At 39.8% G+C, this 15,990-nt stretch overlaps 1 protein-coding gene across 1 annotated transcript in view; it reads right to left on the reverse strand.

Moving 5' to 3' along the window:
• EPB41L4B (erythrocyte membrane protein band 4.1 like 4B) overlaps window positions 1-15,990 on the reverse strand; it is a 172,003-nt gene that overhangs the window by 108,061 nt on the left and 47,952 nt on the right. The window contains exon 3 of the mRNA XM_017739074.1: window positions 10,282-10,386. Coding sequence (XP_017594563.1) covers window positions 10,282-10,386 — 105 coding nt within the window. The remainder of the gene's footprint in view (window positions 1-10,281; window positions 10,387-15,990) is intronic.

Genomic DNA, 15,990 nt, shown 5'->3' on the forward strand with positions numbered 1-15,990 from the left:
TGATGACAGAAACATATGACTCCCAGCAAAGTTTATGCACTCTCTTGTCAATATAAGTTGCATCTACAGAAAGGCAGCAATAAACACAATCTGGTATAAATTTAGCTTAAATCTTGCACAGTCTCTGCTCAATGTCCTACAGAAGGCTGCAACCTGATTTGAAGCAACTCCATGTAAATGCTTCTGTCATGAAACATGATAAAAGAGTTTTGGATTTCCTTGAAATAAATGTTTTTCTATCTTTTTATATATATATATTAAAATTATAAACTAGATACTATGAAACAAAATCTTAGGGGAAAAAAAACCTCTTCCTTCTTTCCTATTAAAGCATGAATGTTTTCAGTAAAAGGATAATCTCTCAATAACTAGTTATCATTACACCAACACCATGCTACCATGGCTAAATAAATGTGCAAAATTATTTGTTAGCTAGTAATACTGGCATTTATTTATTAAGTCTGCTCTAAACCAAGGCAAAAATTTATCACAGGTATAGATGAGTACAGATCAAAACTCTGACAACTTACAACCCTTAAGGTAAATAAATCTCACAAGAGGTAGAAAGAGAAATGGAACAATGATTCTGAAGGTGATTTTATTTGCAGGAGACTTGCAAGACTCCCTTAGGTGAGGCTGCCAAGAAATCCATTCTTATAATCTGAGAAATCTCTACCAGAATGAAAATAAAACATTACAGCAGCTCATTTAAATACATTCCTTAGACTTGCAAGTAATTTACTTTGTCTCTACTTTGCTCTCCTATGAAAAATTACATCTTTGTGAAATCTCAAATCTTTCATAAGGAAAAAAATAACATTGAAACTTTGCCTTTTTTTTAAACTGAAATTATACAAGTCTGCTACTTTCACAGCTCCAGGGCAGATGAATTTTTTATTCTTCCAATACCTAGCTATGAAAATGTCTTTCTGTTCAGTATTTATTTTGGATAAAGAAACACCACTCAAAGACAAATATAATGAATCCATTAAAAGAAAAGTTTATCCTCATGTAAAAAACATCTATAATACATGACCGAAACTTCTGTTAATACCATGTTCTGGAACAAGCACTGCACAACATGAACTATAATAATTCCCAATGAAAAAGCAGCTGATAGTCCCTTTCTTGGCATGTGGTCTTTAAGATACATTAAAGCTCAAATAAGCACAAGTTTCAAACTGATTATTTGCAAGTGCAAATACTTCAAATAATGGTTAAAAAAATACCTAACAAGACAAGGAACTGTTTGTGCAGGCCATTAAATGACACTACAGCTTAGACAGGAAACTATCATCACTCTCTGTCCCTATGCGGGAAGAGGCAGACTGCTCCAGGAGATAAAGCACAGCAAGCATTAAAGTCACCCCCCCTCAGAAGCAACAGTGAGCTGCTGTTTTACCCCCACCCCATACTGCACATCATGTGTGTGATGTGCCACCACATGGATCATAAACACAAATACAAAGGTAGGGCATGGACAGACAGTATTATTGGCCCAGAGCTCCCAGGCCTGGAAGTTTTCATGCAGATTTATGAACCAACACCAATTTAGAAGTCAGATATTTTGTGCAATTTCTGTGAAAATCAGGCTGAATTTTAACACTTCTTTGCCTCAGATAATGTCAGAGGGCTTCTTCACACTGTGTACCACACCAGCTTTCCAAATGTCCCTCTGAGCTGAAAAAAACCATAGCATTCTAGCTAAAGCCCAAAATAGGTTTGGGCTTGGCTACATACTGCTTGCTGACTCAGTTAGAGGGAAGTGAAAGCAATGAATTCTGAAGTCTCACTAGGCAGCTGAATAAAACCAGAGGAGCCTTGCTCTCTCAGCACCTAAGACTGTAGCTCTGCCTATCTTGTGTTCCAGGCAAACAACTGTACATCATTTCAGGATCTGGACTCACCAGAGAAACTTAGCTACGGATCTCACAGTGTAGGACCAAGACTGACCACACTCATTTCAACCACACACCACCATAATCCCCGTCTCCTGTTTGGACTCGGAAGTATCAGTGCAGAAAAAGGAAGAGGAAAGGGATTAATTGCTTTAGGACTGTTATGATAGGAAGACAGTGACTAAGCTACTTTACCCATAGTAAGGGAAGAAAAACCTGATCAAACTGGGAAGAAAAACCTGATCAAACTGCAGGTAACGAGGATTCTACGATTATACTAGAACAGAACAAGTAGTTCAGTTGGAAGAGATCTACAATGACCATCTGATCCCACTGCCTGATCATTTCATGTTATTAAAGGCACTGCACAAACATCTCTTAAACACTGACAGGCTTGGGATATCAATCACCTCTCCAGGAAGTCTGTTCCAGTGTTTGACAACCCTCTTGGTAAAGAAATGCTTCCTGATGTCCAGTCTGAACTTCCCCTGATGCAGCTTTGAACCATTCCCATGCATCCTTTCATTGGGTACCACGGAGGAAAGCTCAGCACCTCCCTCTCCACTTCCCACCATCAGCTGTAGAGACCACTGTGGTCCCTCCTTTAATTCTGTCAGGTAAACTGGAAGGTCAAATGCTGGATTAACTTCCATTTATTCCTCTTTTATCTCAGTAAAATTTCTTTGCTCTACCAAATGAATAATGGTTCCTATGGTATTAACCGACATAACACAGTAGCCATTGACTGGGATTCATTAAAAAAATGGGACTGGGACACCATTAAAAAAAAAATTTCTTAAAATACTGGAAGCATGTATTTATCTCAGCATGGTCTCCTGCTGATCACTCACTTTACTGACCTGAAGAGGTAAAAATAAGTACCTCAACATTTCCTAATGGTAGCAGCCAATATTTTCTCAAAATAGATACATAGCATAGGAAAGATAGATATTTGTGTTGAGATACAGCAGATAAACTGCAGCTGCTAAGGCAGTCAGCTTATAAGGACCATGTGACTGCCAAATGAAGACTGAAAGGAGGATTACCACAGGCTGGCACAATCCCATCACACACCTGAGCTTTGCAAATTCCACTGCCTCTCTACTTGCTTCCTAAAAGAAAGAAAATTCCTTGTCTTGATTTATACAGCCCTCAAAGGTGACCTGAAAAGGAAAAAAATTGCATTGGACCCTTTTTGGTTTGCTTTCTTTGCTAGTTTAAAATGCATGGAGAACGTCTTGAATAGACTGTTCTCCCTTATGCTTTTTTACATATTTAGCTATCAGTAAGAGGAAGCCCATTTTTACTGGAAGTTTTATTTGCTCTCTGAAAAATATTGGTTTAATGCTTTCTCAAGCTGTACTTGAAGGTACAAGAGGGAGACTCATGCTCAATGATCAAGTTCAGAAAAGAAGGTGTGCTAGACAAAAGCTGGCACCTTTAAAACCAAAAGTCAATTATCCCTTCAACTGTGTTCTTGCTTTCTGGTTTCCCAGGCAGCTGAATCCTACCAAGCTGCCTGCCATTACTCACATGACCTTCTAAAGCAGACAGGTTAAAAATGTATGTATGTATCACATGGAGGAAGGAATCACCAAAAAACCAAGCCAATAAAAACTCTACCCACCAAACCACAGTTTGGGGATTTCTCTACATTTACAGATTTAAAAGGGAGCAAAGGAGCAAAAGCCCTCTTTTCTTTTGCAGGTCATCTTTCAACATTATGATGTTGGTAACAGAAAACCAAATGAGAACCAGGGTCATGTAGAAACTCAGGGAGTACACAAACATATACTTAGAAACAGGATGCTCTCCCAAGAGTTCACAACTGAAAGCAAGGAGCTACTGTTTCTCATGTTTCTCTGATCCCTCCTAGGAAGTTATGCTCCTCTTGAAAATGAAGGCTCACCTGACCGTTGACTTCAGCTGCCCACTGAAAGGCTGTAGAGAAGATGAAGACCTACACTTCCCAGAGGTATTACATGACAGAAGGATGAGTGGCGCCAGACTTGGGAGAAATCCCAGCCAGACAAAGAGACTGTCACCCTGAGACTGCTCAGACAAAGCACAGGTGCCCAAAAGGACTGTGGAGCCACCATCCTTGAGGGTATCAAACATGACTGAACAAAGCCCCAAGAAACCAGATACAACTGAAGCTGCTATGAGGAGCTTGGATATACACACTCCCTTCAACAGAGAATATTTGCAGGCATCTTTCAGGATGCTGCTCTACAATCTCACCTACCCAACTTGAAAGAAAAAAAAAAAAAGGAATGTGCCTTCTACTCAAACAGCATTCACATTGTAAGACCAAAATGGGATTAGTGAGATGGACAGTTTGCATTTGGGCTCAGATGAGACCAACTTCTCACAAACTACTGGCAGGATCTTACTACAGGAGTTTCAGTCTGAGTAGGTCAATTTTGGTTTAGACCCTCCTCAGATACTGCTGTCAGCATCTTGTTGAACAGGGGCCAGGCAGAGGGGTACAGTAACACATCAACACCGCTGGAGGTGCGAGGACCAACCTGATCCAGGTACCAAGTTTTATCAGTTTTCTGAGTTGTCTCTGGCCTGAACAAGTCTGACCAGTTGCCCTCCAGCAGTCCCCTTCCACTGACACCATTCTGCAGTCTCCATGCCAAGTTCTCTCTGGCCCTGTGAAGGGCTGCCACCTTCTTTAAGTCAGATACAGTGAGACAGTGCAAGCAATGCAGGGTGCAAGCAATGCAAGCAATGCTGCCCAGCAGCAGAAGGGCAGATGGAGCTGTGATAGGAAAGCTCTAGACTGTGATCTTGGGAAGAACAAGACCACGAATGCTAACTCCAGAACCCTGAGGGCATTGATAAGCCTTAATGGCTCTTTACCAGCCCTGTGTGAGACCTCCAACCACATATTGTGTGGCATTCATGGACATCTGGCCTGTCCCAGTCTGAGTCAGCACAGAGCCATCTCAGAAGCATCCTGATAAATGATGTAGTTTAATTGCAGACCAGATAAACTAACCAAGAATAATGGAGAGATAGATGGACATCCTTCAAGACCATTAGCTTATCCTAATTCATATACATGTGATAAACACAGGATATTTTGCTTCACAGACCTGATGTGACAGAAGTAAACCACAGAATTATATAAAAATTACATGAAAAAATTTGCCTTGACCAGTATGTTTCTCATTAGATTTACTTTACAGACAATGAAAGCTGATACCACTCCAGATCAGTTCTAGCAATTAAAAGCAAGTTACTTTTAATTTTGATGCCTGTGTCCAAACATTAAAAATAAACTGAAGAGACTTGTAACAAGTAAGCAACAAACCTGACTAAATCTGTGGAAGAAAACTGAGAAACCACTTCATCTTATGTTCCAACCACACACAAAGACAAAAGAAACCAGCACAAACTGCTTGCTGTCCTGGAGAGAATTCTTTACACTCAGGAGAGAGGTGCAGAAGCATCACAACTACCTGCCCTGTATGGCTGCTTCTCAAGTCTGTGTCAGAAAAACGTCCTCGTGAAACAGTAAGTGCTACTGGAAGGCTAAAGACTGGAATTTGTTAGTGTTTTGGAGTCTTCCACCAGGTGTTCACAGACTGCAATACAGCCTTGGACAGCCACAGCTGAAGTGTTCCACATTCATCAGGTGCTCTGCATCGCTGTGGAGTCAGCCACACTGCCTTTGTCCCGTTACTGAACTTGGCATTCCCATCACTGCTGCTATTAGAAACTGAAGCATTGAGTGCTACGGGATGTTCTACAGCTTTTGGGACCCTCCATGACTGGTATTTTTTACTCTTGGCCATAATGCACAGACACATATCCTGCAACAAGCACAGACCCAAAGTGCTCATCATCCAGAGGAACAAGAGAGATTCAGGGAGGGGAAACTGAGTCACAGAGGAATTTCACAGCTTATTAGTGGGGAAAATAGTATGTTTCTAACAGTAGCAGAAAAGGAAGCACTTGGCACTATCAAAATATTTACCAGTCTCCCTTCTTCCCCACATCCAGCATATTGAACAATAAGGCCTGTCCCTAATTTCTTCTGCTAAATGAACACTTGTAAAAGTATTAAGAAGTACAAAAGGAAAAAGACTCCCCGATATCACACTATGATGCTAATTGACTGGTTTGAACTGCTCATTTTTCCACATCCCTCACATCTCAAGAAGTCACAGCAGTAATATCAAAAGCAGCAGTTGAAAAAACCCGACCAATGAGCTCTTAAAAAGAAAATTCAGATAGACAGAGCAGAGGCAGTCATAAAGCACCAAGGCCCTACAAGTCCCTGACCCAATACCTGCTGAAACATCCAGGAGCCTACTTCTCAATGTGTAGAGGAAACAAAGGCACTCATATTATTCTTTGTTGTTCAGCTTGCTTCCTACACGCAGCACTGCTGAAATCCTTTGTTGTGAGACATACAGGATCCTGCCCTTCCCAGAAAAACATGGTCAGAAGGCTGCCTTTCATAGAGGTGAGGATCTCAGTGTCAGAATCAGTGCATCCCGATACACTGCTGCTGGCTAGGCCCACCCTGGGCAACATGGTTCTGGCCATGTTTTTTCCCTCCTGTTTCTGTACTTGGAGCAACTGCTTTCATGAAAGCCTATTTCACCTCTACACAATCTTCTCCATCTCCTCTCTCCACTGTCTTCTCACCTCTTGCATCAAAATCCAGTTTAGAAACTGGTCAATACTGAGAAGTTCAGATGAAAACATGGTTTACCAGGACAACTCACTGCAGGTTGGTCCTGGCACTCATCTGCCCAGGGAACCCTGGTCCCCACCACAGCCATGGGCACCTGCAGGAGGGCACAGGGTGTCCTCACACATCAGTCACACACTGTAAATCCAGTGCTTCCCCACGTGCCAGATACACTGGGTGCAATCACCCTCAAAAGGCTCAACTGGCTGCACAGCACAGCTGGGAAAGGCTGTTCCATACGGACCTTCTTTAAGCTAAGGGGTCTCTGTGACAGTAGAGATGAGACATAAAGGACGTAAACCACTTAGAGGATCACTAAAAGACACACGTGTGAGAAAAGGGGCATTTTAATTCTTTTGCTTCCACACATTCCCAGGGATGACAGCAACTCATTTGCACAAACTAAAAAGAAAAAAAAGGATTTCAAAGATTTATCTTAAAAATTCTTCCCCCTCAATTACTCTGTAATTGTTCTTGTGAACAGAAACAAGATCATGATGGAAGCAAGCAAATTCCAAGCTAATAAACATGGGAAATCCTTCAGTTATGAATTCCTGTAAAACACAGGAGCGGCTGTGAGGTTATCCATGTTTTGGTATCACAGGACAGAAAAATGGAACAAAGAATGCAAACGTAGAAATGGAGACGTCTATATCTTGAGACACCCTGTAAAACAGAGCTCACAAGGAGCTATTACCCACAGAAACCCTTTTTCTTAAGATGATTTGGAATAAGAGACAAAGAAAGGACACTCCTGGACAGAAAATGAATAAACATTAGCTACCAATGGCCAAAAATAAATGTCAAGTACCCAAACCAACCATAGAATTCATTGCACGCTACCACTTTCTACAAAGATCAATTAAATATTTCCTCATGGCAAGTGAATTTCAGTAGTATGGTCTCCCAAGATTTTATTATTGCTATTCCCAACCTCAGCTAAAGCTTTCAAGGCCTCCTGCTTTGCTAGAAAACATACACTGTAGTAAAAGTAACTAAAAACCCAATAAGCTTTACATTTTCTCTAAACCACTGCAGAGACCTGCTACATCAGAGTGACACTCTTCATTCATCCCAAGCACTACATCTCTGTTGAAGTTCTGTAACAGCTGAATAAGAAATTATTTTCTTGTATTAGAGTATTTCTACTTCTAGACTGAATAGCAAGTAATTAAAATATAACAGTACACTAGGATTTGCTTTAGAATAAACTATTAGATGATTATCTACATCCTCCTATCCTTCTGCATCCTTCTACATTCTTCTGATGGATGTCTTCAAAGAGCACAAGATACAAACTAATGCAGAGTTCACTGAACAGGCACTACAGGATTTTCTGCATTACTGCTGACATCTTGCTTTTCACATCTTTATGTTTGGGGGTTTTTTTTGTATTAAAAATAAGCTGTTCAAACAATTAAAGTTTTTTCTCTTTCAAAGCAGATAAGCTCTAATCGTGATTTTGTTTTCCAAATCACAGCTATCAACACTGCTTGTAACTGGCAAAGTTACAGGACTGCAGGAAACACAGTGCACTCAAAAGCTGCTGGCCTTGGCACACACAGAAGCAATCTCCACTATTCAAAGACTATTTTGTGCTCTCTTATTTATAATGGTGCCTTTAAAGTTGTTCAGCCCTTAACAATACATACTAAAGACAAAGGCTTAGAGCCTCAAGGGGTTTACACAACTTTAATCTCCAGTCCCCAACTTGCCATTGTGCAGTTGGGGCTGGCACTAAGCAGAAGCCCATGGAGGCTGTGCATTAATTGCTGTGCAAGCGAAAAGAGCAGGCCACAAGTTCAAAACTGATGAAGGAAGGCTGTTAAAGAATGGAATCTTTTGGCACAGGGTGCTGGGCAAGATAAAGGCTTGTGCCTTGAAATTCTCTGAGCTCTACTCGCTGCCCAGCTTGAGCCAGACCAAAAAAAAAAAGAGCCAAGTAAGAGCTTTTGGCCTTGCACTTCAGTGAAGGTAAAGAACTCTGCTTTCAACACTTCTCTTAATTCAGGAAATTACAAGCCTACCACCAAAGCTCTGCAACCAGAGTTGGCTTATTTTAGTCCCCCCAACAGCTGTTCACAGCCCTTTATCCCTCTTCTAATTGTAGATGCATCATGTACTTCCCTCCTTGATACAGAGCAAAGAAATAGCACACAAACAAAGCCGAAACACTTGCATGTATAGGCACATTTTACCCTGAACACCAGTGAGAGAGCTACACAGAAGACATGGCTGCTCACATCTGCTTCATCTTTCTTACCAGTCAAAAAAGCCCTTCAGTTTTGCAAACATTAAAGAAAATGAGTCTTGGCTTCTGATCTGCCCTCTTTCTTGCTAAGAAAGGATATTTTGCTCTCCCTTTCTGCTTCCCTTCTTTCAAAACATTATGGAATTCCTTGCTAAGTAAATATTCCTAGCTATCAAATTCCCAGTTGGATGATTTGACAATCAGCGACAATATAATTTGTTCTTCCCATTACGAGCAGGCTCTGTTCTATTAACTGTGTCCTTATAATCAGGTCCATCATAAAAGTACACATAATTTATGTAATAGAAATTTTATCAGGAATACACACTAAACTTCCTCAAAACTCCAAACCCCTTATGGACATACTTAGTTCAAAACATCAGTTTCTAGTGACACTAACTTAAATTAACTTAGACATCAGGATAATGTTTAAACAGATTAATACCACTTCTCCCCAAACCCACAGATTCCCTGCTTCCAATATCAAGTCATTATAATTCCTGGATAGGTTATCAAGTTATTATAATTCCTGTTTGTTGTTTAAAGTCACTGGTAAAACACAGATGATAAAGCAGCTGCTAGAACACTGATCCATCCCTTGACCTAAGCTTGTTAGAGAATAAAGCTGAGAATTCTGGGATGGTAAAGTTAGAACCTACACTTCCAAGATGTCAGTACTGTAGCTACATTTTCCCATTAGTTTATTATATTATCCCAGAGAAGACATCTTCTGTTGCATCATGGAAAAAACATTTACATATTGACCAGAGAGCACTAAAAGAAACACTTATTTTCCAAGTCTGCATATTCTCTATCCACAGTGCAGGTTTTTGCCAAACTGCCTGTTCACAGAGAGTGAACAGACAAAAGATTAAATATATGGCAATACAGTGTAACCACAGTGTTGTAGTCTTTTAACCCTATCCTATCAATATATCTATTTGGATCTGTAAATATGGGGGGTTTTTAAAATTAATTTATTTTACCTGTAGATACTGGAGGTCCTTATACAGAGAAAAGGAGAATTTTAGCTAAAACCTTTTGCTATTGCAAATGAACCTAAATCTACAAAGCAACATAATCTGTGCATGGAACAGCAGAGAGAGAAGAGCTACAAGAAAACCTTGCTTGAAAAACGTTTTGAATACCATGAGCCTACCAACCAGAAAGCACATTTTTCTTTACCCACATGCATTTCTTCTTTACTCGTGTGCAACCAAGTCACGTGCATGTCATATAAAATGACACAGGACTCATTCAAAGGATGTAGCTTTATGTGCAAGAACCAAACATGGCATCACTCGTTTCAGCAGTACATCCCCCAATGATGACATCTCTCCATTGAACTGCACCAGCAATACATTTATAATAGGCAACACAAACTACTGCAAAACATAAAAATTAACTGAAGTTATACTTACTGTAATTTGGGAAGCATCCATGAATTGTAGGCCAAAGTAATCTGTTTCTACAAGGTCCAAATGATACACAATCTGGTCAAACAACTCCTGCCCCTTTGCATTTTTCTGTAACAGAAAAGAAAATGTTTTTTGGTTTGGTTTTTTTTTAGCTGGTCAACACGAGTTTGTTTGGGTGTGTTTCTTTTCAAGTTCAAAAGTGTGAGAAGAGATACACAAAGGAAAATAATATTGAAATAGCAATTCTATTTATTCTGAAGAATTGCATGACATTTCTTTTTATTTTCCTCAGGAAATATAGCATGACATGCTGTTCTTGTCTGCAGCTATTCCAACAAGATCAGATTTCACTCTCAAAGAAGACTTTCAAAGTTCATCATAACTAAAAATGTACAAGAGAAAAGAAAGGCTTATGTCCTACAAGTGTCCTAACTCACTTTATTTTAGCCATTATTTTATACCCCAGGAAGTCAGATTTCTCCAGGAAAAGCTTGCTTTATACTCTGCCTGAAATCTGCTGGCTATCAACAGCAGCTGCAGTCATGCAGGGCCATACCACCACTGAAGCTGCAAAATAAATTCTGGACAGCCTGAATACTTGAAGAGCACTGTGAAGAAAATTAATGGGATTTTATAAGAATCTTTCATTTACATTACCAATTGCCATCATATTTATGGCTTTTAAATGAAGAAACAAAAAAGGGCCAAAAAAGCTGTCATTCTTACTTGGCATGCCATCTGAAACATGCGGGCATGGAAATAAAACTAACAAATAAACCCCCGATTATTGACTACAGGTACGTGTAGAAAACTTAGCAGGTCTTAAAGGTAGGCTGCACTGGCCTGGGTACTCGTTTTGAGGTTAAGAAAAGGATTTAGATACACATTCTTCAACGCTAGAAAACCAAAGTTTGAAGATTATAGGTGGGTAGAAGGAAAAGGCAATAACAAACCAACTTTTCATGCAAATCCTGTTGAGTTACTTGGAGAAGAAAGCTTTCAAATTCTTGAGCAAAAACACCCCTTGGCCAAAAATACATGAGATGACCATAAATCTGAGTAAGAGAGTGAAACTACAGCTACACTTTATACAGTGAAGTACTGATCAGGATCCATTTTTGTGACTGTTGTCCCTCCTATACTTTTAAGGATTTTTTTTTTTTAATTTTTATTTTTAAACCTAACATATTAGGCATTTCCACTTCACCCCAAAATGCAGCAAAATTGACAGAGTTAAGCATTCAGTTCCTTTAGTCTGGCCTTCTACACAAAGGCAGCATCAATCATAACATGCAGAGCTCCTGTTCAGGGTTCTAAGCTGTCCAAAATCAGTCTTCAGCAACAGACAAGATGACGAGTTACAGCTCTGTTTTTCCAAGAAGGTCAAGAAAGTTCAGGTATAGGTAGCAAATTTTATTTAAATTGTATTTTTTGGGTTTTTTTAACTTACAAAACAGAAGCACAGAAATTGAATCATATCAAATTTCAAGAGCAACAGAAGGACTTCCATTGAAACAAACTGCATAAAAGCTTAATAACAACATTAAATTATCATTGTAAGATACTGTCTCCTTTTTTTCAGGGGGGCAAGAGGTGGATAATAGACATTCTTAACCAAAGTTCAACGTTCTTTTAAAAGCAGATGAGAGTACAATGGCTTCTTAAAACAGTACACTGCTAAGAAATCATCTTTACTTGTACAGTAATTGTTATAAACTGAACAAAAAGTATCCAGAACATATTTTTTAATACGGAGTAAAATCAGCACTTGTTAAAAGAAGTCAAACCAAAGCACAACAAAATTTAAACAGATTCTGCTTAAATGAGGGAGGAGAAAACCCCTCAAAAGCAATAAAAAGAGAAACAGCAGAACATGAAATATTCACCAATGTAGGAAAAAATGCACTTTATGCCCTACTCTGCTCATGGTTGCTTGCTGTATAGCAGTAACTACCAGTATATGTTTACCTTCCACTGCCACACATCCAATAGAAACCAGAGAGAGCACACTCCACCTTCTGTACCCAAACAGTAGTTAATGTTTAACATGTGTTACATGGAGAATAGCTCTGCACTGCACGGCTAGACCATAAAATGCGGCATTACATACACAGCTTACAGGAGATTGTAGCATTTAACTTGTCACTAAATGAGCTTTCCCAGCAACTCGTACCACTTAGATGATAAAGCTGCTGCAGCCAACAAACTGCTGACAAAAAACTGTCTTTGAGATGTTGCACTACAGGGGGAGATAAAAGCAACTAATTCCTTTCCTCTAGTAACAGTAAAGGATGACCTGTTCTTTATTCAGCCTCACCACTGACTGACAATCCAGGGGGTCAGACTGTGGACTCCTAAATTAATGTGCACTGAATGAAATGGGTGGAACAGGCAAAATAGAAGGCTTTTTCCTTAGGCATTACATATCCACGATAGTGGTCTCTAAAGCAAAAAATGTCTGTATTACAATAAACTTTTAATTTTCACTGTCTTTTTCTTCTCCCCTCCTTCCAGACAAAACAGTAGCTAAAAATAAGTTTCCCCTTTCAAAATCTGGTACCACATAAAGACAAGAGAATGATTTTGTACAATAAAATTTTTATAGTAGATCTAATAATCTGGACTTTAATAAATCACACTCTCTCTACAGACCTTTGACTTGTGCTTATACATACAGCTAAAAAGCCCAAACCATAAACTAAAAATATTTTACAGTCATACCTTGCTAGACAGATGGTTCAGAACTATCAGATGTGAATGGCCTGCATAACTTACATCTCACAAAATGAAGTACATGGCAACAAACAGTATGCATATACTATTATACAGAGTTACTATTTTGTTGGTATGGAAGTTACTGTAATTGGGAACAGTGATGTAAGAAAGTTGCAAAACCTTGTTTTGGCTTGGTTTTTTGGATTGTTTTTGTTGGGGCTTTTTTGTCCTTGCTTTTTGTTTGGTAGGGTTTTCTTTTTGGTTTGTGAGTTTTTGTTTGTTTGGGGGCTTTTTTGTTTTGTTTTGAAACAACAATTACAGCACTGCCAGTTTCTGGTGGAGTGTTCCTTGGAGCTCAGGAGAACTTGTGTGAGCACCATGAAACCTCACAGGCAAGCACTGGGAGGGTGGGTATGAAATGCTCAGCTTACAAATGAAACTACAGCTGCAACCTAAGGTAAAACTGAATTAGCATGAGGCAGGCACTTGATGAAGCACAAAGACTGAATTATGCCTGCAGACTGGGAACCTCCCTGATAATGAGCAATCACTGAGAGAAAGGCAAAAAAAAAAAAAAAAAAGGTGTTTCTCATGTCAGTCATCCCTGTTCCACCTAACAATTACTCGAGTTTTGTCCACTCTGTTTCATGAAAGCCCATCTCAAATAAACCCCCATATCATCTTCCTTGGGATCATGAATCACAGAGGGAATTCTTATGTTAAATGAGGACTCACTGCAAATCCTACAAGGACTCCAATAGGGATGGGTATGAAGCACCTTGCACAGCCACAGTGACAACTGCATGGCCCACATTTCAAGTAAGCTACATTTTTGGCTGCTAGAGAGTTTCCAGTCTCAGGGAATCTATGGAAATTCTTGTCAGCTAAAACATGACAAAACAAAGATTAGCTTCTCTAATTAGAAACTATTCCAGACTTGACATGGAAATAGGCAAGAGGTTTTAACGTGCTTCTGGTTGACATGAAGGAAAGAGAAAATTTATCAGCCAGGGACATTTTACACCAGCTGGCCCTGTCTAAACAAGCTGATTAGTGTTGATTTTAGCTGTTCCAGAGCTCTTTAAAAGGTTTTTGCCAAAGGGCATGAAAAGTGGACATACAAGCCAGAAAAGTCTAATTTTAGTTCAGATACAGTGCAAGGATGCCATTGATCACTCTCAGAGCACATACAAGCAAAGCTGGAGAGCTTCTGCCCACACCTTCCCCAAACTCAAGTGCAGTTACTTGAACCCAAGCGGAGAGGGTGAAAATTTTGAGTCATATTAGAGAGCTCAGACTACAGGGCTACAAACAAACTATTAACTGATTTCAGAGATGGTTGAAGCACTGCTTGGGAAAACAACCTGTCAAATAGGCCAAGAGGTACATGAAATAGTCTGCAAACTGACAAAATGACAACCAAAATGAAGGAAAATAAACTATTGCCAAGAGAAAAGTCAAAGCCAATTAACTTTCCAATCAAAGCTGGTGCATCCCAAGCTGAATAGTGAGTAGCAACAGCAATGAGTAGGTAGGGCAGACTTAGTTTCTGTTTTGAAAGAAAGCACAAGATTATGTATTCTGCAAGATGTTAAATACTTTTGCAGAGTGGGCTGGTACGGTCTCATGGTCACTGACTCCAGGTCTGAGCTTCTAGTAAATTGTTAAAGGCACATTTGTAGCTAGCAAGTTCCACCTCCACAGGCCTGATACTGCCCTGCTCTGATGGCACCAGCATTTCCCCTCCTTGGCACCTCCTGAAAACAGAGTAGCTCAGTATGTTCTGCTCAGTCCTCTTACATCTGAACTGTTATTAACTCAATTACAAAGCCTACAGCTCATTTTCAAACCTCAGGCTTTATCTGTTGGCCATACTGCTTAGCAGTGAGAATTCGCTTTGCCTTTTAACAGTCACTGGCAGTGCTATCTCCCAGTGTTTCAGGCTAAACATGCATAAAAGCCATCTGTGCTTCTAATTAGCCTTGACTCCTGGTGCTCAGTTATCATCTGTCCTTTAACTTGCTTTCTTCTGGATAGTCAAGCCCTCAGTTGCTCAAACACACTCAGATGTACTGAAAGCAAGCAGTACTTCCATAGTTTTAAGCACAAAAATGCGACTCTTCTGCATTCTTATAAATCAAGGGTATCTAACAGCTTCAACCAAAGACTTATTGGAGGCCATGGCTGGGCTTGCAGAAGCTGCCCTGAAAACCACGTTATCCATGCCAGCACTGCTGCTGTAGGTAGTATTGTCAAAGTCAGCCGCTTGTTTTGAAATTCCAGTTTGCACACTGCCTTCCAGAGAGGACACTCTGGCAGAGGGCATGCTGCAAACTAGCCATGACCTTGGTGCCTGTCCCACCCTCCCCTCCAGGGGCCTAATGAGCAGATTCCTAAGAGTGGGGAAAGAGTTGCATTTTTTGTGCTTGAAATTATGCAAATACTACTTTCTTTTCATAAAATCAGTGTTAATTGAAGAAAAGCAAGCTATTTCTTAACACATCACACTTCCATGAGGCTGGCTAACTTGCTCAAGCTACAAATGAAGATGTCAGGTTATTTTCTTACCAGCCAACCACTGACTTAAATTTTCAGTTCTGTCTACAAGCTCACTTGAAAATGTGACACTGTTCAAATAGCCATTAAACCTGTCACCTTGTCATGGCAATAACACCAGTACTGCTTCAGAGCCTGCTACTGCATGTAAATGATGTTTAAATGTAGTACAGACCATAGAAACAAGCAGCATTGCTGAACGTGCCCAGAAAAAAATGCAAGTGATGACGCATGTGAACTTTTATATGAAGAAGAACAAAATTCATTTTGAATTTTGAGAAATTAGCTGAAGACAAGAGCCAAAATTCCCTTAAGTTCCCCCTGCAAAAAAACTCAAAGCAACAAAAAATGCCAAATGCATACACACATCGCCAAGCAGTCAGCCGTTCATCAGAAGACAAAAAGATCCCATGAACCTTATTCATGGGTATTTACTTATTA

This window comes from Corvus brachyrhynchos, unplaced genomic scaffold (assembly GCF_000691975.1).
Source record: "Corvus brachyrhynchos isolate BGI_N302 unplaced genomic scaffold, ASM69197v1 scaffold7, whole genome shotgun sequence".
In the NCBI taxonomy this organism is placed as follows: domain Eukaryota; kingdom Metazoa; phylum Chordata; class Aves; order Passeriformes; family Corvidae; genus Corvus; species Corvus brachyrhynchos.